Consider the following 23,791-nt stretch of genomic DNA (forward strand, 5'->3'; position numbering starts at 1 on the left):
ATCAAACCTCACTGAATGGGTTTCCTCAAGTGGAGGATGATAACCACTTGTGTCATCAATTAGCTGTTTAGGATGCTGTTGATTGGCTAATGGCCTGGTAGGAAGTCAGCCCTCATGGTGCTTCAGACCCATCCTGATGAATCCGATTTAATGAGTCAATCACCAGGATAGAAACATGTAGCAGATCTAGCTCTAACATTGAGTCAATGAGGAACCAAGTGCTCAAAAAACTCTTGTTTATAGACCTGTAAACACCATCATACACAATGGATGGTTTCATCATTAGATCTGATTCATCTGGATTGACTAAAACTAGTAGTCCGACGACCCATCCACACCGCTCCTGCCAATTCCCATACCCGCTAGTGTTTATTTTCCACACGATTCAGGATGAGTGGTCAGGCAATGAAACCATAGCCAGTTCACCAGTTAAATTAATCTGATGATGAACCTATTCACGCCTTTTATCTACAATAAGTAATCCAAAAATCACCAAACACTTGTCACGTTTTCATTTCAACACATTTTATTTACATATTCCCCAAATACAACTTAAATACCATTTATGCTTCATCTGCTTCCATCACGTTTACCTCTTCAGTTCAGTTCATCTTCATTTCAACAGTCTTTCCAATGATTATCCCTTCATGTTTCCTTTTAGACTTTTCCATAGTCCACCCTCCCTCCACCCTGCCCTCTATCTCACCCCCCAGGGGCAGGCTTAGTCGACGGGCCCCTGAAAGATGAGTTTGATGTGCCCGTGCTCGCCTGTCAGCCAGGTGCCACAGAAGGGGCATGCGGCGTGGAAGGCGTGTGTGCCGTGCGGCAGCGGGATCTGGCTCCAGCCCGCCACTGTCTTTTCCGAACACACGTGGCCACAGGGGCAGAAGGCGTGGGTCGGGGGGCCCGCGTCCAGGTACAGCCCGCCCTCACAGCCCAACCACAGGGGCACGTAGGGGCCCACGCGCCGGCACATGGGGCACTCCCTTTCCCCGGTGCTCGCCGGAGCCGTCCCTCCAGGGCCCACGTTATGGCCCTTGTCTTTCCGGTAGCCCCAGTTGTGGTAGCCGTGGACGTGACCACAGTTGACATAGACCCAGGGCTGCTTCTTGTCCACAATCTCTCGCCGGGCCAGGCTTGGGAAGGCAAGGGTGTTGAAACCCACGGGGCACTGGGGCCGTGCGGCATTCAGCTCCTGGCGGAGGGTCTCCAGCTGCTTGAGGGTGGGGGTGCGGCGCAGGCCCGACGGGGTGCGCCACAGAAGGGTGGCGCCGCACAGGTCGATCAGAGAGCCGTCCTGCAGGGTGTTGGACTCGTTCTCCACCTGGGGAGGAGGGGAGGGGGGAGGAAGGGAGAGTGAGGAGGGATAGGGGTAGGATTAGTAAACAAGCCCAGAAAATACTGTAACTGACAAACCCATAACTATTTGCATATGTTGTTTCCTTTTTCGGTGTTTGGAATTGTATTTCTCTTCCCAACAACCACTTGATGGCACTGTGATCATCCCATAGACATTAAAGCCATGATTCACATACCATCAACAGTCTAATCAAATGATTCACATACCATCAACAGTCTAATCAAATGATTCACATACTATCAAAAATCTAATCAAATGATTCACATAACATCAAGAGTCTAATCAATTGATTCCAGTAGTCCCGATAATCAGACAGGTTTGAGGCTTTATTCCCCCCCCCCTTACCACTGATGACCCCCCTCTCACCAATGTTCCCCTCTGCTGGGCCGAGCGTGTCTCCCGCAGGGCAAAGACGTTCCCACACACCGAGATCTCCCGCCACACGCCCGGCGCCGGCTCAGACACAAACTCCCCCGCCGGGTGCATCACCAGCACGCCATTGGTGGTCAGGCCGTCCATCAAGCCATCCGACGTCCGCCACTTGGCAGCCCGCTCCTGAGAGACCCACCCCCGCACACAAAGAGACAGACAAAGAGCCAAGGTAAGGGATAGTGATGATAGAGGCAGATAGAGAGATCAAGAGGGGAGGGAGGTAGAGCGAGAAAGAGAGTGGAAGAGGAAAAAAGAAAGAGAGAGAGGGGCTGGGGCAAATAGAGAAAGAGGGGGAGAAAAAAACAGCTAACATTGCTTTTTTGTACTTCTATATTTAGCACAGAGTAAGACTGCTATACTGAGATGCACACACACACAAACATTGCAGGGCATTCAATCCTTCCAGCGGCTGTGTTCTCTGATATTCTCTGTGTTCTCTGATATTCTCTGTGTTCTCTGATATTCTGTCAGTGAACATATAATTCAAAGCAGTCACGACTGCAAGCCATTCAACCAGTAATATTGTATAAGCTTTACAGTAAATCGTCCTTATATTTCTTTACAAATCCCCCCTCTCTCTTTCCATCCCTCTCTCTCCACCTCCACACTAGCAGTGTGCCAAGCCGCCTGCCTGACCCCGCTTTCTGCCAAGGACATTGTGTGTGCCAGTTATAGTATAGAGGAGGTTATTCAGCCTGCGTTTCATTGACAGCAGCTAGCAGCTCTTCAGCTATTATCCAGTTCTCTAGCTGTATGTTTAGCATAGCCGTGCACCGACGACATGCTACGAAGCTGAGATGAGTTATTATAGTCTCTATAGTTGGGTTAGGTTAGTCATCTGGATGTTATGTCACAATTATGTCATGACTTGGTAACATTGTCCTTGTGGGTTGACTTTTTAGTGTCACAAAGTGTGACGTCACACTATAATTGTCATCAACGTCATCATTTTGTGTTAGCTGGAAGGCAGGGCAGGAGGCAAGATCAGGTGGGACCATTCTAGCCAATGAAAGGGCAGATACGGGTGTGAACAACAGGCACAATGGGCACAAACCTAACCACTATGAAACTTACATTTGATCAAATAAGCCACAAGTAGCAAATATGCCATATATTTTTTCTCAACCAAATTCGACACGCTCTCAAATTCCTCGCTTGGTGAGCAAAAAATATATTTAAAAAAATAAAAAGATTTTGGACTCAGCTTTCCCTCTCGCTTCTCTGGCTGTAGTCAGTTAAACCATTTTCAGAATAAACAATACCTTCTTGTGTTATATTCACTAAAACACATATAATGTATCACAACTGCATGTATCATAATTAATAACTGCATTTGGTGTATTAACTATCCTGTCATTGGTCACTGTTGGCACAGGATGCAGTATTCATCCCCAGGACAAACTTTTAAAAAAACATTACCTCCTTCCTTAATCCAATCCAATATGGCCGCCCTTCCTGCCCCTCATAATCAAGTGCTAGTGGAGGTCAGTGGCAGTACAGTGTGTCTGACTATGACTCTGGGGCTGGGGAGTACTGATGAGTACTGCTGGACTCCTGCCTCCAATGTCTTCCACAATGACAATGCCCTCCTTCCCTCCCTCTCTCTTTTCCTCCCTCCCCCCACTGGCCTCCCTGTCTCTCCCCTTGCCAACTCTCTGTCTCTCCGTTTACAAATTAATCTTGCAGAACCCCTTCAATAGCTCATTCCATGGTATGGGCGAGAGGAGAGGGGAGGGGGAGAACTGAGTGTCTCTGCCAGGAATGGATCAAAAGCTTATTTTGTCAATGAGTAAGCAAGCAACCCCCACTTCATGACACTGGACCACTGCACTGTGATTTTGTGCCAGTCGATTGTTGTGTTTGCTGATTGGAGCGGTTTTCAGCAAACTCACACTCACACACACACATAGACAGACACAAGTGTTTGCACACACACATAACATGCATTCATATCAATTTAATCACAGCTAATTGATTCCCACAATTCCCATTTCCCTGCAGTTTGTGTGTGTGTGTGTGTGTGTGTGTGTGTGTGTGTGTGTGTGTGTGTGTGTGTGTGTGTGTGTGTGTGTGTGTGTGTGTGTGTGTGTGTGTGTATAGCATCCAACAATGCTGTCATAAATCCAATCCATTAAAAGAGTTGTGGCCCTTAGAGCCTGACAAAACAAATGCGGCTTGGCCATCCCGGGACGTGTGTTTATTGATAATTACCGTTGATAGTACTGTTGATCTTTAAACAAAGTGCAGGCGCGGGCTGTTTCTGTGGCTGGGAGCTGGGCCAACCGTGAGAAGCCCTAAGCACTAAGGCGAAAAATATGCCCAACACCAGAGGAGTGTGTATGTGTGTTTGCTACGTGTGCTCCCTCTCCGGTCTCTAGGTCACCAGGCCGCTCGTTATGGCGCACGCCAATCACCATTGTTACGCGCACCTGTGCGTCATCAGACTCACCTGGACTCCATCACTTCCCTGATTGGTTCCCTATATATGTCACTCCCTTTGGTTCCTTCCCCAGGCCTTATTGTTTCTGTTTCATGTCTGTGTGCTGTTAGTGTTTCCTGTTTTGTATTATGTTGCATTTAAAATACTCACTCCCTGTACTTGCTTCCCGACTCTCAGCGCACATCGTTACAATGTCAGTGGAGGCTGCTGTGAGAACAGCTCATAATAATGACTGGAACGGAGTGAATGGAATGGTGCATTTGATACAATTCCACTTCAACCATTACCACGTTCCCATACTCCCCAATTAAGGTGCCACCAACCTCCTGTGGAGACCAGAGGTGTTTGTGTTTAGGATGGGGACAACAGAGTGCTAATGGGTTTGTCCAGTACAGAAGGCTGTGTATGAATGTATACCTCGACAAAACATTCCCAAGAAGCAGATCACAGGGTGACGATTCACACCGCCACTTACAACTCCTCCACACCACACCACCACTTCCGCCCTGATTCGTCTCCACAGTATATCACACATAACGATGACATCAACGGGGTGTGATGTCGCCCATGCTGTCACTCACACTGTAGTCGTCACCGCGATGACTCACCCCCAGGAAGATATTTTTGGAGGAGTCGAAGCCGGCGGCGTAGATGCGGGCCGTGTACGGGGCGCTGCGTTCGCACATGATACGGCACGCATAGCGGGATATTGTGCTCTGGACCGACTGCCCTCCTCCTCCGCCCCCCTCGCCCACCGCACCCTGGCCCTGCCCCCTGGCCAAGCACCCTGGCCCCGCCCCCTGGCCCTGCCCCCCACCACCACTGGTGCTGCTGCCTGCCGTGTCCGTCACCACAAAGTCAATCATGTTCTCTGTAGAACGCCCGATCTGTCGAGGGAGATAGAACATAGGAGATAGAACATAAGTGATAGAACATAGGAGATAGAACATAAGTGATAGAACATAAGTGATAGAACATAGGCAATAGAACATAAATGATAGAACATAAGTGATAGAACATAGGCGATAGAACATAAGTGATAGAACATAAGTGATAGAACATAGGAGATAAAACATAGGAGATAGAATTATACAATAAAGTACAGCAGAATAGAGTGGAGTAGTGTAGAGCAGAGTGGAGTAGAGTGAAGTAGAGTGGAGTAGTGTAGAGCAGTGTGGAGTAGAGTGAAGTAGAGTGGAGTAGTGTGGAGTAGAGTGGAGCAGTGTTGAGTAGAGTGGAGCAGGGTGGAGTAGTGTGTAGTAGAGTGGAGTAGAGTGGAGTGGTGTAGAGCAGTGTGGAGTAGAGTGGAGTAGAGTGGAGGAGTGTGGAGTAGAGTGGAGTAGGGTGGAGTAGAGTGGAGCAGTGTGGAGTAGAGTGGAGTAGAGTGGAGTAGGGTGGAGTAGAGTGGAGTAGTGTGGAGTAGAGTGGAGTAGAGTGGAGTAGAGTGGAGTAGGGTGGAGTAGAGTGGAGTAGTGTGGAGCAGAGTGGAGTAGAGTGGAGCAGTGTAGAGTAGGGTGGAGTAGAGTGGAGAAGTGAGGAGTAGAGTGGAGTAGTGTGGAGTAGAGTGGAGAAGTGAGGAGTAGAGTGGAGTAGTGTGGAGTAGAGTGGAGCAGTGTGGAGTAGAGTGGAGTAGAGTGGAGTAGGGTGGAGTAGAGTGGAGTAGTGTGTAGCAGGAATGTACAGGGTGGAGCAGGGTGGAGTGGTGTGGAGTAGGGTGGAGTAGTGTGGAGTAGTGTGGAGTAGTGAGGAGTAGAGTGGAGTAGTGTGGAGTAGAGTGGAGCAGTGTGGAGCAGAGTGGAGTAGTGTGGAGTAGTGTGGAGTAGAGTGGAGCAGTGTGGAGCAGAGTGGAGCAGTGTGGAGCAGTGTGGAGTAGGGTGGAGTAGTGTGTAGCAGGAATGTACAGGGTGGAGCAGGGTGGAGTGGTGTGGAGTAGGGTGGAGTAGGGTGGAGTAGTGTGGAGTAGTGTGGAGTATGTTGGAGTAGGGTGGAGTAGGGTGGAGTAGTGTGTAGCAGGATGTAGCAGGGTGGGGCAGGGTGGAGTAGTGTGGAGTAGGGTGGAGTAGGGTGGAGTAGTGTGAAGTAGTGTGGAGTATGTTGGAGTAGGGTGGAGTAGGGTGGAGCAGAGTGGAGCAGTGTGGAGCAGAGTGGAGCAGTGTGGAGCAGTGTGGAGTAGAGTGGAGCAGTGTTGAGTAGAGTGGAGCAGTGTTGAGTAGAGTGGAGTAGAGTGGAGTAGTGTGTAGTAGTGTGGAGTAGTGTGGAGTAGGGTGGAGTGGAGTAGGGTGCAGCAGAGTGGAGCAGTGTGTAGTAGTGTGGAGTATTGTGGAGTAGGGTGGAGTGGAGTAGGGTGGAGTAGGGTGGAGCAGTGTGGAGTAGGGTGGAGTGGAGTAGGGTGCAGCAGAGTGGAGCAGTGTGGAGCAGAGTGGAGCAGTGTGGAGCAGTGTGGAGTAGAGTGGAGTAGAGTGGAGTAGTGTGTAGTAGTGTGGAGTAGTGTGACAGTAGTGTGTAGCAGGATGTAGCAGGGTGGAGTAGTGTGGAGTAGGGTGGAATAGGTTGGAGTAGGGTGGAGTAGAGTGGAGTAGGGTGGAGAAGTGTGGAGTAGGGTGTAGCAGGGTGGAGTAAGATGGAGTAGGGAGGAGTAGGGTGGAATAGGTTGGAGTAGTGTGGAGTAGGGTGGAATAGGTTGGAGTAGTGTGGAGTAGGGTGGAGTAGGGAGGAGTAGGGTGGAGTAGGGAGGAGTAGGGTGGTTAGGGAGGAGTAGGGAGGAGTAGGGAGGAGTAGGGTGGTTAGGGAGGAGTAGGGAGGAGTAGGGAGGAGTAGGGAGGAGTAGGGTGGTGTAGGGAGGAGTAGGGAGGAGTAGGGAGGAGTAGGGAGGAGTAGGGTGGTGTAGGGAGGAGTAGGGAGGAGTAGGGTGGAGTAGGGTGGAGTAGGGTGGAGTAGGGAGGAGTAGGGTGGTTAGGGAGGAGTAGGGAGGAGTAGGGTGGAGTAGGGAGGAGTAGGGTGGTGTAGGGAGGAGTAGGGAGGAGTAGGGTGGAGTAGGGTGGAGTAGGGAGGAGTAGGGTGGTTAGGGAGGAGTAGGGAGGAGTAGGGAGGAGTAGGGTGGAGTAGGGAGGAGTAGGGTGGTGTAGGGAGGAGTAGGGAGGAGTAGGGTGGAGTAGGGAGGAGTAGGGTGGTGTAGGGAGGAGTAGGGAGGAGTAGGGAGGAGTAGGGTGGTGTATGGAGGAGTAGGGTGGAGTAGGGTGGAGTAGGGAGGAGTAGGGAGGAGTAGGGAGGAGTAGGGTGGAGTAGGGAGGAGTAGGGTGGTTAGGGAGGAGTAGGGAGGAGTAGGGTGGAGTAGGGTGGTATAGGGAGGAGTAGGGAGGAGTAGGGAGGTGTAGGGAGGAGTAGGGAGGAGTAGGGTGGTATAGGGAGGAGTAGGGAGGAGTAGGGAGGTGTAGGGAGGAGTAGGGAGGAGTAGGGTGGTATAGGGAGGAGTAGGGAGGAGTAGGGAGGTGTAGGGAGGAGTAGGGTGGTGTAGGGAGGAGTAGGGAGGAGTAGGGTGGTGTAGGGAGGAGTAGGGAGGAGTAGGGAGGTGTAGGGAGGAGTAGGGTGGTGTAGGGTGGTGTAGGGAGGAGTAGGGTGGTGTAGGGAGGCGTAGGGAGGAGTAGGGTGGTGTAGGGAGGAGTAGGGAGGAGTAGGGTGGTGTAGGGAGGAGTAGGGAGGAGTAGGGTGGAGTAGGGAGGAGTAGGGTGGTGTAGGGAGGAGTAGGGAGGAGTAGGGAGGAGTAGGGTGGTGTAGGGAGGAGTAGGGTGGAGTAGGGTGGAGTAGGGAGGAGTAGGGAGGAGTAGGGTGGAGTGGAGTAGGGTGCAGCAGAGTGGAGCAGTGTGTAGTAGTGTGGAGTATTGTGGAGTAGGGTGGAGTGGAGTAGGGTGGAGTAGGGTGGAGCAGTGTGGAGTAGGGTGGAGTGGAGTAGGGTGCAGCAGAGTGGAGCAGTGTGGAGCAGAGTGGAGCAGTGTGGAGCAGTGTGGAGTAGAGTGGAGTAGAGTGGAGTAGTGTGTAGTAGTGTGGAGTAGTGTGACAGTAGTGTGTAGCAGGATGTAGCAGGGTGGAGTAGTGTGGAGTAGGGTGGAATAGGTTGGAGTAGGGTGGAGTAGAGTGGAGTAGGGTGGAGAAGTGTGGAGTAGGGTGTAGCAGGGTGGAGTAAGATGGAGTAGGGAGGAGTAGGGTGGAATAGGTTGGAGTAGTGTGGAGTAGGGTGGAATAGGTTGGAGTAGTGTGGAGTAGGGTGGAGTAGGGAGGAGTAGGGTGGAGTAGGGAGGAGTAGGGTGGTTAGGGAGGAGTAGGGAGGAGTAGGGAGGAGTAGGGTGGTTAGGGAGGAGTAGGGAGGAGTAGGGAGGAGTAGGGAGGAGTAGGGTGGTGTAGGGAGGAGTAGGGAGGAGTAGGGAGGAGTAGGGAGGAGTAGGGTGGTGCAGGGAGGAGTAGGGAGGAGTAGGGTGGAGTAGGGTGGAGTAGGGTGGAGTAGGGAGGAGTAGGGTGGTTAGGGAGGAGTAGGGAGGAGTAGGGTGGAGTAGGGAGGAGTAGGGTGGTGTAGGGAGGAGTAGGGAGGAGTAGGGTGGAGTAGGGTGGAGTAGGGAGGAGTAGGGTGGTTAGGGAGGAGTAGGGAGGAGTAGGGAGGAGTAGGGTGGAGTAGGGAGGAGTAGGGTGGTGTAGGGAGGAGTAGGGAGGAGTAGGGTGGAGTAGGGAGGAGTAGGGTGGTGTAGGGAGGAGTAGGGAGGAGTAGGGAGGAGTAGGGTGGTGTATGGAGGAGTAGGGTGGAGTAGGGAGGAGTAGGGAGGAGTAGGGAGGAGTAGGGTGGAGTAGGGAGGAGTAGGGTGGTTAGGGAGGAGTAGGGAGGAGTAGGGTGGAGTAGGGTGGTATAGGGAGGAGTAGGGAGGAGTAGGGAGGTGTAGGGAGGAGTAGGGAGGAGTAGGGTGGTATAGGGAGGAGTAGGGAGGAGTAGGGAGGTGTAGGGAGGAGTAGGGAGGAGTAGGGTGGTATAGGGAGGAGTAGGGAGGAGTAGGGAGGTGTAGGGAGGAGTAGGGTGGTGTAGGGAGGAGTAGGGAGGAGTAGGGTGGTGTAGGGAGGAGTAGGGTGGTGTAGGGAGGAGTAGGGAGGTGTAGGGAGGAGTAGGGTGGTGTAGGGAGGCGTAGGGAGGAGTAGGGTGGTGTAGGGAGGAGTAGGGTGGTGTAGGGAGGCGTAGGGAGGAGTAGGGTGGTGTAGGGAGGAGTAGGGAGGAGTAGGGTGGTGTAGGGAGGAGTAGGGAGGAGTAGGGTGGAGTAGGGAGGAGTAGGGTGGTGTAGGGAGGAGTAGGGAGGAGTAGGGAGGAGTAGGGTGGTGTAGGGAGGAGTAGGGTGGAGTAGGGTGGAGTAGGGAGGAGTAGGGAGGTGTAGGGAGGAGTAGGGTGGTGTAGGGAGGCGTAGGGTGGAGTAGGGAGGAGTAGGGTGGTGTAGGGAGGAGTAGGGAGGAGTAGGGAGGAGTAGGGTGGTGTAGGGAGGAGTAGGGTGGAGTAGGGAGGAGTAGGGAGGAGTAGGGTGGTGTAGGGAGGAGTAGGGTGGTGTAGGGAGGAGTAGGGAGGAGTAGGGTGGTGTAGGGAGGAGTAGGGAGGAGTAGGGTGGAGTAGGGAGGAGTAGGGTGGTGTAGGGAGGAGTAGGGAGGAGTAGGGTGGTGTAGGGAGGAGTAGGGTGGAGTAGGGAGGAGTAGGGAGGAGTAGGGTGGAGTAGGGAGGAGTAGGGAGGTGTAGGGAGGAGTAGGGTGGTGTAGGGAGGCGTAGGGTGGAGTAGGGAGGAGTAGGGTGGTGTAGGGAGGAGTAGGGAGGAGTAGGGAGGAGTAGGGTGGTGTAGGGAGGAGTAGGGTGGAGTAGGGTGGAGTAGGGAGGAGTAGGGAGGAGTAGGGAGGAGTAGGGTGGAGTAGGGAGGAGTAGGGTGGTTAGGGTGGTGTAGGGAGGAGTAGGGTGGAGTAGGGTGGAGTAGGGTGGAGTAGGGTGGAGTAGACAGGAGTAGGGTGGAGTAGACAGGAGTAGGGAGGTGTAGGGAGGAGTAGGGTGGTTAGGGAGGAGTAGAGAGGAGTAGGGAGGAGTAGGGTGGTGTAGGGAGGAGTAGGGTGGAGTAGGGAGGTGTAGGGAGGAGTAGGGTGGTGTAGGGAGGCGTAGGGAGGAGTAGGGTGGTGTAGGGAGGAGTAGGGAGGAGTAGGGTGGTGTAGGGAGGAGTAGGGTGGAGTAGGGTGGAGTAGGGAGGTGTAGGGAGGAGTAGGGTGGAGTAGACAGGAGTAGGGAGGTGTAGGGAGGAATAGGGTGGTTAGGGAGGAGTAGAGAGGAGTAGGGAGGTGTAGGGTGGAGCAGGGTGATTAGGGAGGCGTAGGGAGGAGTAGGGTGGTGTAGGGAGGAGTAGGGAGGAGTAGGGTGGTGTAGGGAGGAGTAGGGAGGAGTAGGGTGGAGTAGGGAGGAGTAGGGTGGTGTAGGGAGGAGTAGGGAGGAGTAGGGAGGAGTAGGGTGGTGTAGGGAGGAGTAGGGTGGAGTAGGGTGGAGTAGGGAGGAGTAGGGAGGAGTAGGGAGGAGTAGGGTGGAGTAGGGAGGAGTAGGGTGGTTAGGGTGGTGTAGGGAGGAGTAGGGTGGTGTAGGGAGGAGTAGGGAGGTGTAGGGAGGAGTAGGGTGGTGTAGGGAGGCGTAGGGAGGAGTAGGGTGGTGTAGGGAGGAGTAGGGTGGTGTAGGGAGGAGTAGGGAGGTGTAGGGAGGAGTAGGGTGGTGTAGGGAGGAGTAGGGAGGAGTAGGGTGGTGTAGGGAGGAGTAGGGTGGAGTAGGGAGGTGTAGGGAGGAGTAGGGTGGTGTAGGGAGGCGTAGGGAGGAGTAGGGTGGTGTAGGGAGGAGTAGGGAGGAGTAGGGTGGTGTAGGGAGGAGTAGGGTGGAGTAGGGTGGAGTAGGGAGGTGTAGGGAGGAGTAGGGTGGAGTAGACAGGAGTAGGGAGGTGTAGGGAGGAGTAGGGTGGTTAGGGAGGAGTAGAGAGGAGTAGGGAGGTGTAGGGTGGAGCAGGGTGATTAGGGAGGCGTAGGGAGGAGTAGGGTGGTGTAGGGAGGAGTAGGGAGGAGTAGGGTGGTGTAGGGAGGAGTAGGGTGGAGTAGGGTGGAGTAGGGAGGTGTAGGGAGGAGTAGGGTGGAGTAGACAGGAGTAGGGAGGTGTAGGGAGGAGTAGGGTGGTTAGGGAGGAGTAGGGAGGAGTAGGGTGGAGTAGGGAGGAGTAGGGTGGTGTAGGGAGGAGTAGGGAGGAGTAGGGAGGAGTAGGGTGGTGTATGGAGGAGTAGGGTGGAGTAGGGTGATTAGGGAGGAGTAGGGAGGTGTAGGGAGGAGTAGGGAGGAGTAGGGTGGTGTAGGGAGGTGTAGGGAGGTGTAGGGAGGAGTAGGGTCATGAATAGAATAAAATGTATATGAGTGGAAATATGTCATTAGGGAGGAGGGAGGTACAAAGACCCAATTCCATTTCAATCCCACATATTGTCTGGGGCACAGTGGACAAATGCCCACAACATTTCATTAAACAAGCCTGTCCCAAGCCCAATTTCTCTTCAAAAAGTTCAATTTCCTATCAGCTCCCTGCCAGGCTGCCAGGAGATAAAATGTCAGCCTCATCACAGCCCCTGGTTGGAGAGAGAGCTGACAGAGGAACAGATGGGCTCACTGCAGCCTTGGAGCATTCCAGCCCTGCCAGGAGATAAAATGTCAGCCTCATCACAGCCCCTGGTTGGAGAGAGAGCTGACAGAAGAACAGATGGGCTCACTGCAGCCTTGGAGCATTCCAGCCCTGCCAGGAGATAAAATGTCAGCCTCATCACAGCCCCTGGTTGGAGAGAGAGCTGACAGAGGAACAGATGGGCTCACTGCAGCCTTGGGGCATTCCAGCCCTGCCAGGAGATAATATGTCAGCCTCATCACAGCCCCTGGTTGGAGAGATAGCTGACAGAGGAACAGATGGGCTCACTGCAGCCTTGGAGCATTCCAGCCCTGCCAGGAGATAAAATGTCAGCCTTATCACAGCCCCTGGTTGGAGAGAGAGCTGACAGAGGAACAGATGGGCTCACTGCAGCCTTGGGGCATTCCAGCCCTGCCAGGAGATAATATGTCAGCCTCATCACAGCCCCTGGTTGGAGAGATAGCTGACAGAGGAACAGATGGGCTCACTGCAGCCTTGGAGCATTCCAGCCCTGCCAGGAGATAAAATGTCAGCCTCATCACAGCCCCTGGTTGGAGAGAGAGCTGACAGAGGAACAGATGGGCTCACTGCAGCCTTGGAGCATTCCAGCCCTGCAGCCTGCAGCCTCTCGAATCAATTCAGTCTGCAGGAGTTGGGACTCCACATTCATCACAGGGATGAGAGATAGATAGCGGATGGGAGGAGAGGAGAGAGAAAGGAGGGGAGGACAGGAGAGGAGAGGGGAGAGAAAGGAGGGGAGGACAGGAGAGGAGAGGGGAGAGAAAGGAGGGGAGGACAGGAGAGGAGCAGACACCACCACAGTCTTCTCCTGACTCTGCATTTCTAACAATCCCTATGGCATCTGCCAACAAATGGCATTTTCCATGAACTGTGACATCTGCTCACAGTGAGTGTGTAGGTAGACTGGTCCCAGATCAGTTTGTGCCGTACAGCCAACTCCTACGGCCGTTGTTATGCTATAAAGTACAAACTGAACTAGGACCAGGCTAGCTTGAAGGCAAGAACAGGGGAGTATGCAATAAAGGCTGTGACTGTGTTGATCCCAAATGGCAACACATAGGGAATAGGGTGTCTCATACTCTGTTGTGAGTTTCTAGGTCCTTGTTTTGCGGAAGCGTTGGGGCTCTGGCTGAGTTGGCATGTCATGTTAAAGATGACTCACCTGAAACATATCTGTGTTGCTGTCATGGGTGTATTCTACAATGACCGAGTGACTCCTGGACAAGGTGTAGGAGATGCTGTGCTGGCTTTTGTTGCTGAGAGCCTGTCGATGCAGAACACACACATACACAGGAACCAGGTCATATAGCCAGCTACTTAGGAAAGGGCATTCCTGTTTGGAAATGTTTTAGTACCACACATGGTAAGAGTTAATAAACATAGTCCTTTATATGTACAACTCATTCCTGCAGTAAACATTTTATAGACAGTGTTTAATACCGTGGAAGACTGTATAATTATAATGTGACCTCTCACCTTTGACACCAGAGGGGTAGAGACATTGTGGATGACATCAGGTTTGACCCCGTTGGCTTTGGGTCTCTTGTAGAGGGCCAGGCGACTTCTCCTCCGTCCCTTGTCCCCATTGGCCAAGGAACCATTGTGCCTGAGTACAGTATGGGTCATTATAGAAAACACGTATCCAATATTCAACATGGACAAAATATACACTTTGATGAGATGGTGCCTATATTCCATTCAGTTGAGATTGAGGCTTGCAGTTCTATCCTGTTAGATATAATGGGATCTACACAACAAGTGATGTGAAATGAGAAGTAGACTCTAGACTACTGCTGAGGTATTAAAACATGTGACAGTCTTCTCACTGGGCACAGACGTCATTTTCAACTTTTAGTGTTGATTTACATCTGGTTGAGTTGTCAACTAATGTGAATTATACGTGAAATCAACCAAAACAACGACCACGTCATTGGATTTAGTTTAAAAATTGGGTGAACATCATCACATAGATTTTTGGGTTGTTGAATTGACGTGAAAACAATGTTGATTCAACCAGTTTTTGGCCAGTGGGTTTAGTTTTGGCGCGAATTATCCCTTTAAACCTGGACCAAATGTACTGAATCCCCAATCCATAATCCTTGGGTTCTAAAGGGAATATTCCTAATTTAGGTTAGTCTGGGTAAATTCTATTAGCTGTCTATGTCATGATTGGATAGGGATCACAAAATGTCTTCATTTTCCTATTCTGCCCCATGGCTCCGTATTTTATTGACATCTTTGTAAAGTAGGTAGGATGAATAGTGTTTTCAAACCATGTTTTAAGGTACACACAAGTCTATTGTACACACAACCACTCAGACTTGAAACGCCATATAAAATACGCTTTCTTAGGGCATGCTGTTTGTCAAACAGTCTGGAATGGGATGAATGGTATGGCAAATGGACCAACTGTTGTACATATCAACCACTAATGAAGACACATGAGCAAACACACACACATACACACACACACACACACAACGTCACAGCCACACACGTACACACATGCAGTCACAATCACAACCTTCACCACCACACATCTCCACCACACACATCAGAGGGACAGGTAGATAACCCACCCTAGAACCATGAGCTCCCCATACTTGATGGGCTCCTTATCCCCGGTGAAGAGTCCGTCGTGGGGCGTGGAACATGAACCCGGGGGGCTCTTGTTGCAGGACGGGCGCAGCTCCAGAGAGGGTGGGGGACACAGGGCCTCTGAGCTACCCTCCAAAACCATGCCCACCGGCCACAACGTGGGCTCACAGCTGGGAGAGGGAGAAGGGGGAGAGAGAGAAGTGAGGCGAGAGAGAAGGGGGGAGAGAGAGAACGGGGAGAGAGAAGGGGAGAGAGAAGGAGGAGAGAGAGAAGGGGAGAGAAATAGAAGGGGGAGAGAGAAGGGGGAAGAGAGAGAAGGGGGAGAGAGAGAAGGGGGAGAGAGAGAAGTGGAGAGAGAGGGAAGGGGCATAGAGAGAAGGGGGAGAGAGAGAAGGGGGAGAGAGAGAAGGGGGAAAGAGAGAAAGGGGAGAGAGAGAAGGGAGAGAGAGAGAAGGGGGAGAGAGAGGGGGAAGAGATAGAGAAGTGTAGAGAGAGAAGGGGAGAGAGAGAGAAGGGGGAGAGAGAGAGAAGTGGAGAGAGAGGGAAGGGGCAGGGAGAGAAGGGGGAGAGAGAGAGAAGTGGAGAGAGAGGAAAGGGGCAGAGAGAGAAGGGGGAGAGAGAGAAGTGGGAGCGAGAGAGAAGGGGGAGACAGAGAAGGGGGAGAGAGAGAAAGGGGGGAAAGAGAGAAGGGGGAGAGAGAGAAGGGAGAGAGAGAGAAGGGGGAGAGAGAAGGGGGAAGAGAGAGAAGTGGAGAGAGAGAAGGGAGAGAGAGAGAAGGGGGAGAGAGAGAGAAGTGGAGAGAGAGGGAAGGGGCAGAGAGAGAAGGGGGAGAGAGAGAAGGGGGAGAGAGAGAGAAGTGGAGAGAGAGGGAAGGGTCAGAAAGAGAAGGGGGAGAGAGAGAAGTGGAGAGAGAAGGGGAGAGAGAGAGAAGAGGGAGAGAGAGAAGGGGGAGAGAGAGAAGGGGGAGCGAGAGAGAAGGGGGAGAGAGAGAGAAGTGGAGAGAGAGGGAAGGGACAGAGAGAGAAGGTGGAGAGAGAGAAGGGGGAGAGAGAGAAAAGTGGAGAGAGAGAAGGGGGAGAGAGAAGGTGGAAGAGAGAGAAGGGGGAGAGAGAGAAGTGGAGAGTGAAGGGGAGAGAGAGAGAAGAGGGAGAGAGAGAAGGGAGAGAGAGAGAAGGGGGAGAGAGAGAAGGGGAGAGAGAAGGGGGAGAGAGAGATGGGGAGAGAGAGAAGGGGGAAGAGAGAGAGAAGGGGGGAGAGAGAGAGAAATGGAGAGAGAGAGAAGGGGAAGAGAGAAGGGGGAAGAGAGAGAGAAGTGGAGAGAGAGAGAGAGAAGCAAGACAATCAGTGAAGTGAGAATGATACAACTGTAGACCATCACTGATGTATCATCACAGTATCAAACAGGGTCTTCCCTCCCTCCCTCATCCACCTGTCAGGTGTCCTTTGAATGGGACAATGTCATGAAAGGTCTCTAATAATTTCAAATTACTGGCATGAGGGGGGATGTCAGTTAGTCCTAATGCAAAGGAGCCTCTCAGCATGACAGCTTGTTAAGTCAGGAAAACAACTCACTTCCTCTTGGCATCCTTTTGTGTTGGTTAATTACTGGCTCAAGCCCCCTGCACCTAAAAGCTAACCAATAGGCTTAATCTATGTTATGCGGCCCTCATCGTAGATGCTGCATTTGTGATCAGACTCAGACAGTCATCCTGATGTTGTTGCTATACTAGGTCGCCTGAATTGTAATTCTGCATTATGTGACTGAACAGAAGTACTGTCTCTTCTTTGCTGACTTGATGCATTTACATTACAGTTTAATTGTGTGAGTCCACGACAGGCAAAACTAATGGGACTGGATTTGGGCCTAGCATTTCCACACAGGCAGCTAAACAAACGACTAAATCAACAGCCTCAGTTTGTACCGCATTGTGTATCTGTCTGACATATCCTTACCATTGTTCTAAATAAACTTGTGTTTCCTAGAGCTTTTAAAGTTAGCAACCAGATAACCATCAATCAATGTTCTGTCATGTCCGAGATTTTTAACGAGCCCTGTGAGAGTTTCAACCTATCCCTGGGCACCGGGTCCCATCCAAGGGTGAACCCGGTTCAACATTATTGGTTTTCATTTCTTACTAAAGGTTTATGGGTGTCTGGCTGCCCGTGGCACTTCAACGGTTCGATTGGGGGCCCTGTCAAATTAAAACAAGCACTTGGCATTAAATGAATTGGACTAAAAATATATTTTTATGATAGCCTAATGCAATTGTATAATACCACAGGGTCAAAAATGTTTGTGGCGCTTTACAGTAACAAGCATCATATTTTATGAATCATGAACAGAGGGGAAGAAATGATATCCTAAACAGTGGGTGTGCATGTGTTTAGTAAACGACTCACAATATTCATTTACATGTAGATCCTTTGACATGTGCAAATGTCGCTACACAAGTAAAAACAAACCTCTCCATTGCTATCTGTGTTGGCAATGAGACAAACACAAATTCCATGCCAATGTTTAATATAACAACTCTATTATTCATCAGCAGTGGGCGAGACCACCTTAACCACAAACCCAATGAAGCCAGTGACATCATACAGCCAGCCTTATAGACTAATGCCTTGTTCCCTATTTATGGACCATGTAGATGGTATATGTCCACAATCAAATGAACATAGAGTTGGGGGTTATAAACATACTGGAATTCCAACTCTCCAATATGTTATCTTCTCCCAGCAGCACACGTCTGATCATAGAATTCGATTTACTAGAACTGTCCATTTCTATTCTATTTCTATGTGACTGATATCCTAGATAACCTTGAGTTTGTGCTTTCATCCCTCTAAATGAATGGCCAGACCAGACAAAGAGCATGGGAGCTACAGCTATACCGACGAGTTGTCAATTGCGTCATGATGTGAACATCAGACTTTATTCAGTATAAACACGTCTAATCGGAAGCCAGCGGGGAGAATATCCCCTCGTAATCAGATGACAGGATGACGCAGATTTAGTCAGCCGGTCACCATTTCATTACGGCTCTCTATTGCTATGGCTGGGAGATGGAATGGTAGAATGGACAAGGGGGAGGTAGAAGTAGAGAGAGAGAGAGAGAGAGAGACAGAGAAAGAGGGTTAGGGGTTATAGAGAGAAAGAGGGGAGAGAAACAAAGAAAAGCAGTGTGACAAGACAGAAAAGGAAAAAGCATGGTGGCAGACAGACAGACAGACATACATCCTTGTCCTGATTTTTACAAGACAGACAGACATAAATCCTTGTCCTGATGTGTACAAGACAGACAGACAGACATACATCCTTGTCCTGATGTTTACAAGACAGACAGACATAAATCCTTGTCCTAATGTGTACAAGACAGACAGACATAAATCCTTGTCCTAATGTGTACAAGACAGACAGACATACATCCTTGTCCTGATGTGTACAAGACAGACAGACATAAATCCTTGTCCTGATGTGTACAAGACAGACAGACATACATCCTTGTCCTGATTTTTACAAGACAGACAGACATAAATCCTTGTCCTGATGTGTACAAGACAGACAGACAGACAGACATACATCCTTGTCCTGATGTTTACAAGACAGACAGACATAAATCCTTGTCCTGATGTGTACAAGACAGACAGACAGACAGACATACATCCTTGTCCTGATGTGTACTAGACAGACAGACAGACAGACAGACAGACAGACAGACAGACATAAAGCCTTGTCCTGATGTGTACTAGACAGGTACTAGACAGGCCGACAGAGGGTGGGATTGAGGGAGGGGCTATGGCTTACAGTGTGTGTGTGTGTGTGTGTGTGTGTGTGTGTGTGTGTGTGTGTGTGTGTGTGTGTGTGTGTGTGTGTGTGTGTGTGTGTGTGTGTGTGTGTGTGTGTGTGTGTGTGTGTGTGTGTGTGTGTGTGTGTGTGTGTGTGTATGTGCGTGCGTGCGTGTGTGTGTGTGAGGAAGAGAGTGTATGTGTATGCATGCATGCGGGTGCAGGGGTTTGGCAGGGTGATGGATTGCTTGTTCTCTGCCATGCACTTTCTAATCAAGCCAACGCCACAACCTGGGGGTGGAGAGAGAGAGAGAGAGAGAAATGTCAGAGAGAGAAAAAGTTCCGGAGTTCCAAATTGAGCAGCTGCTGAAAAATGAGCTCCTGTATATATTGAGATTTAAATGGTTTTTTAGAGTGAAGTACATCGAAAAAATCAAAAGAAAACTGCAAGACTCAATAGAAGACAATAGAAGCAACAAACCAAAAAGACAGGATTTTGAAAAAAGTAACTATTTTTCATAAAATTATACAGTTATCTTAGCTAGCTGAATTGTTAGCTGAATTGTTTACATGTTGCTAAGCAGTTGCTAAGGACTCTCCTGGAAGAAGCTAGCTAGCTTACAAAGAATAACAAAAAAATATCTAGTTAACAGAAGAAAGGAAGACAAAATAAGGACAAAATAAGGACAGAAGAAAAAGGAAAAGAAAAAAGGACAACAAAGTGAAACAGTCCTCTGAAGAAACAAGAGAGCATTATACAAGAAACAGCACTTCTATTGCAACATTGTAGCCAACATCACCAGCGTTGCTATGGAAATTGTTTACCCACCAGACATCCAAACAGAGAAAGCTAAGAAAAGTTTCAAAGGTTTGTTGATGGGACAGAACCATGAATGCCTGTTTGCAGATCTTACCAGTTACAAAACAAGAGCAAATTTAATTTTTAATACCAATCGAGGGAACATATGGAAAAAGGTTATTTGCAACCATTTCCCTTTCTCAAAAAAGAGGGGCATCAGCCAAGGATGTCAGATCAGCATTTTTGAAGAAGCTGACCAGAGCAACACATATCAAACAGTAAACTTATATAATAATGGAACTGTATTGATACAAGGCAATGATTCAAGCCTCCAGGCTTTTGAGAATAGGTTTGCTACCCTAAAAGAAGACGCTGACATCATCTCAGAAAATGAGGAAAAAGTCAAGGAGGGAGATGGAGAAAAGCAGACCCCAATGGTCTCTGTGACCCAGCAGGAAGCCCTCAACGTCCCTTTACCTACCTCACCTGCAGCAGACAGAGTCAAGGACATGACAATTTCAATAAGAACACCTGCTACGCAACGTTTCCACAACACCCTCTCTCTAGTCGAAGCAGAGGTCATAGAACTCAGAGAGAACAAGCTTCAAGAGGAGGACACTGTCCAGAAACTCAAAGAAGAGATGAAACAGTTCAGGGAGGAGAGCAGAGCATCCATAGCTAAATTAGAAAGCAGAATGGACAAGCTGAGTCAGACAAATGATGACCTCAGAGACCATCTGAGCACAACAAGAAAGGAGCTCGAACAAAAAGAGAGGTACATTGACACCCTCAACCGGCAGAGAGTCATTGTGTCCTCTGCATCTAGAGAACATGTCCACCAGCTTGGTACAACACAAGCAGAACCTGAGACCAGCATGGCCTCCACTAGACAGCCGGATGACACTGCACCAGCCTACCAGTCTGCTCCAGCCCAGGTCAACCTAACAGCCTCTCAGTCTGCTCCAGCCCAGATCAACCTACCAGCCTCCCAGTCTGCTCCAGCCCAGGTCAGAATACCAGCCTCCCAGTCTGCTCCAGCCCAGGTTAACCTACCAGCCTCCCAGTCTGCTCCAGCCCAGGTCAACCTACCAGCCTCCCAGTCTGCTCCAGCCCAGGTCAGAATACCAGCCTCCCAGTCTGCTCCAGCCCAGGTTAACCTACCAGCCTCCCAGTCTACTCCAGCCCAGGTCAGAATACCAGCCTCCCAGTCTGCTCCACCCAGACAATCACCCACAACTGCAATTCTAATTGATTCAAATGGGAAGTTCTTAGTCCAGGAAAGATTATTCCCTAGACACCAGGTGTATAAATTCTGGTGTCCTACAACTGAGAGTGCAATGCAGCTACTCAGTCAGACCAGGATTGACACCCCTGACAACATCATCATCCACACTGGCACAAACGACCTTCATGCCAAAGGTGAAAATGTATCTGGGGCAGTGAGAAGAGTGGCAGAACGGGCACAGGCTATGTTCCCAACAACCAATATAGTTGTGTCCACCCTCCTACCAAGAAAAGACTTCCCAGAAAAGTTGATCGACAAAATAAATCAACAGATCACTGTGGACTGTGCCTCACTGCTCAACGTCAGAACGGCTCACCACCCCACTCTGACATGTCAACACTTATATGATAATATACATCTTGATCAGGACAGTATCAGAACCTTTGCCAAGGACCTAAAAGATGCAACACTTGGCAGGGACCCACACACCCATCACCCCAGCAACAAAGGTCCCCCGCCCCACCTTCTGAAACAACAGTACCTCCACCATCCCGAGGAGAAAAGAGCCAGACATGGCTTATTACAGCACAGCTCTACTAGACCAGGCCCAACACAGCACAGCTCTACTAGACCTGGCCCATCACAACACAGCTCTACTAGACCCGGCCCTTCACAACACAGCTCTACTAGACCCGGCCCATCCCAACACAGCTCTACTAGACCTGGCCCATCACAACACAGCTCTACTAGACCTGGCCCATCACAACAAAGCTCTATTAGACCCGGCCCATCACAACACAGCTCTACTAGACCCGGCCCATCACAACACAGCTCTACTAGACCCGGCCCATCACAACACAGCTCTACTAGACCCGGCCCATCACAACACAGCTCTACTAGACCTGTCCCATCACAACACAGCTCTACTAGACCCAGCCCATCACAACACAGCTCTGACCACTACTCCAGGGTCGGTCAGAACACTGCCCTTCAGGGAAGTAGACCACATGATGCAGTCCACACCATGTATCAATTAGATCGTCAGCCTACATATGCTGAGGTAACCTCTGGCAGAAGACCCCTAGAACAATCAGAGATAGGAGAGGTGCGCCAACTACTGCAACTAATATGCAGACTACTGAGCTAGACAGTCCCTTTAATTCACACACGGGCACGCACACACACACACACACACACACAAACACACAGGGTTGCAGATTGCACATAAAATAAGTACAGTGCAATCTTATTCCATTCTTATTAATTTGTTTACAAATATTCCTAAATGTATTGACACCGGTATTATAATAATTATTATATGTAATGGTGTGTGTGTGTGTGTGTGTGTGTGTGTGCTCGTGTGTGTGTATGTATGTATGTATGTGTGTATATGTGTATGTGCATGTGTGTGTGTATATATATATATATATATATATATATATATGTGTATATATATATATATATATGTATATATATATATATGTGTATGTGTATGTATATATATATATGCATATATGTATGTGTGTGTGTGTGTATGTGTGTGTGTGTGTGTGTGTGTGTGTGTGTGTGTGTGTGTATGTATATATATGTATGTGTATGTGTATGTGTATGTGTATGTATATATGTATATGTATATGTATGTATATATATATATGTATATATGTATATATATATGTATGTATATATATATATGTATATATAGTATTTTATTTTTTTTGTTTTTTTCGATGTACTTTACTCAAACCAGTGAATATCACTTATTATAAATGAGATCATTAACTATCAGCTCTTGGAATATCCAGGGCCTATACTCTTCACATTTTGGTTATAAAACAACTAATCCAGAATTGATTAAAAACATCAAGGGACAGGACATCATAATCCTACTGGAAACATGGTGTCGTGGAGACATAGATACTCAGTGTCCCTCAGGCTATAGAGAAAGTTTACTACCATCAATCAAACATAAAAATGTTAAACGGGGCCGAGACTCAGGTGGAATCATCATTTGGCATAAGCAGGACTTAGCACTGAATGAAATGAAAAAAGGTACCACTCACATTTGGCTAAAACTTAACAAAGGTACAATCTATTGTGACAATGATGTATACATATGTGCAGCTTATGCTCCTCCTTCAGATTCATCATATTATGATGATCAGTTTTTTGACAATCTCCAGACAGAAATCATTACATTTCAGGCGCAGGGTAAAGTGCTTCTTTGTGGAGATTTCAATGCAAGAACAGGTTCTGAGCCTGACTACACTGATGCGGGAGGTAACCACCACATATTTGGACACCCCTCCTTGTACAGTAGCCCTATTATAAATAATAGAAACAGTCCTGACCAAATACTGAACAAAAATGGAAAAGAGTTAGTACATCTCTGTCGAGCCTTAGGCCTGTACATGCTTAATGGTAGAATCAGAGGGGACTCTTTAGGTCAGTTTACTTACTGCTCAGCTCTTGGGACAAGTGTAGTCGATTATGCCATCACTGACATTGACCCCTCCTCCATTAGTGCATTCACTGTCAGACCACAGACACCATTGTCAGATCACAGTCAGATCAACGTGTTTCTGAAGAAATTAACCGGCAATATTCATTCAAAAAAACAGCCCAATAAACTTTACAACATAAACCAATCGTTCAGATGGGCTCCAAACAGTGCAGAGGCATTCATTGAAACATTGAACTCAAATGAAATGATGAACTCTATACAGTTTTTCAATAACTCACAGTACCAAAACAATAAAGATGGTGTCAATTCAGCTACCCAAAACATCAACTGCATATTCCAAAAAGCAGCATCGAAAGCAAATTTGAGAAAACCAAAGCAATGCAACATCAGAAGCAAAAATCAAAATGTTTCTGACAAATGGTTTGATAATGAATGTAAAACAATTAGAAAACACCTAAGACAAATGTCAAACAAAAAACATAAGCAGCAAAACAACCCAGAGCTACGATATGAATACTTTGAAACTCTGAAACAGTATAAACAAACACTGAAATGCAAGAAATTGAATTATACCAACAAGACACTTGATGAAATTGAAAACGCAATTGACCAAAATCAGTTCTGGGACATGTGGAACAATTTAAGCACAACAAAGCCACAAGAATTAGCCATACAAGATGTAGGAATTTGGAAAACTTACTTTGATAATCTATACAAAAACATCCCACAAAAAGACTTAAACCAGAACCAATTAGAAATTAAAGAAAAATTGAACATCCTGGAATCAGTCATTAAAAACAACCAAAATCCATTAGATTACCCAATAACCCAACAAGAACTAAATGAAAAGCTAAAATCTATTAAATCAAAAAAGGCTTGTGGTGTAGACAACATCAGAAATGAAATGCTGAAAAACAGCACACCTGAGTTGCAAAATGCTGTGCTTAAATTGTTCAACATGGTTTTAACTTCTGGC

The 23,791-nt window shown here is 48.9% G+C and overlaps 1 protein-coding gene across 8 annotated transcripts in view; it reads right to left on the reverse strand.

Moving 5' to 3' along the window:
* Positions 1-508: 508 nt before the first annotated feature.
* The window catches only part of LOC110500888 (E3 ubiquitin-protein ligase pellino homolog 1-like), a 35,619-nt gene continuing 12,336 nt past the window's right edge, over positions 509-23,791 (reverse strand). The window contains exons 2-8 of one of the 8 annotated variants that reach the window (XM_036958176.1): positions 17,572-17,600; positions 14,526-14,714; positions 13,423-13,552; positions 13,109-13,219; positions 4,814-5,119; positions 1,706-1,915; positions 510-1,324 (exon numbers count right to left, since the gene is read on the reverse strand). In XM_036958176.1, the coding sequence (XP_036814071.1) occupies positions 722-1,324; positions 1,706-1,915; positions 4,814-5,119; positions 13,109-13,219; positions 13,423-13,552; positions 14,526-14,714; positions 17,572-17,579 (1,557 nt within the window). In that variant the 5' untranslated portion in view covers positions 17,580-17,600 and the 3' untranslated portion in view covers positions 510-721. Of the gene's footprint in view, positions 1,325-1,705; positions 1,916-4,813; positions 5,120-13,108; positions 13,220-13,422; positions 13,553-14,525; positions 14,715-17,571; positions 17,601-23,791 lie in introns of all 8 variants that reach the window. The other 7 variants (XM_036958177.1, XM_036958179.1, XM_036958178.1 and 4 more) reach the window with 7 other exon arrangements.

Source organism: Oncorhynchus mykiss, chromosome 21 (assembly GCF_013265735.2).
Source record: "Oncorhynchus mykiss isolate Arlee chromosome 21, USDA_OmykA_1.1, whole genome shotgun sequence".
NCBI lineage: Eukaryota > Metazoa > Chordata > Actinopteri > Salmoniformes > Salmonidae > Oncorhynchus > Oncorhynchus mykiss.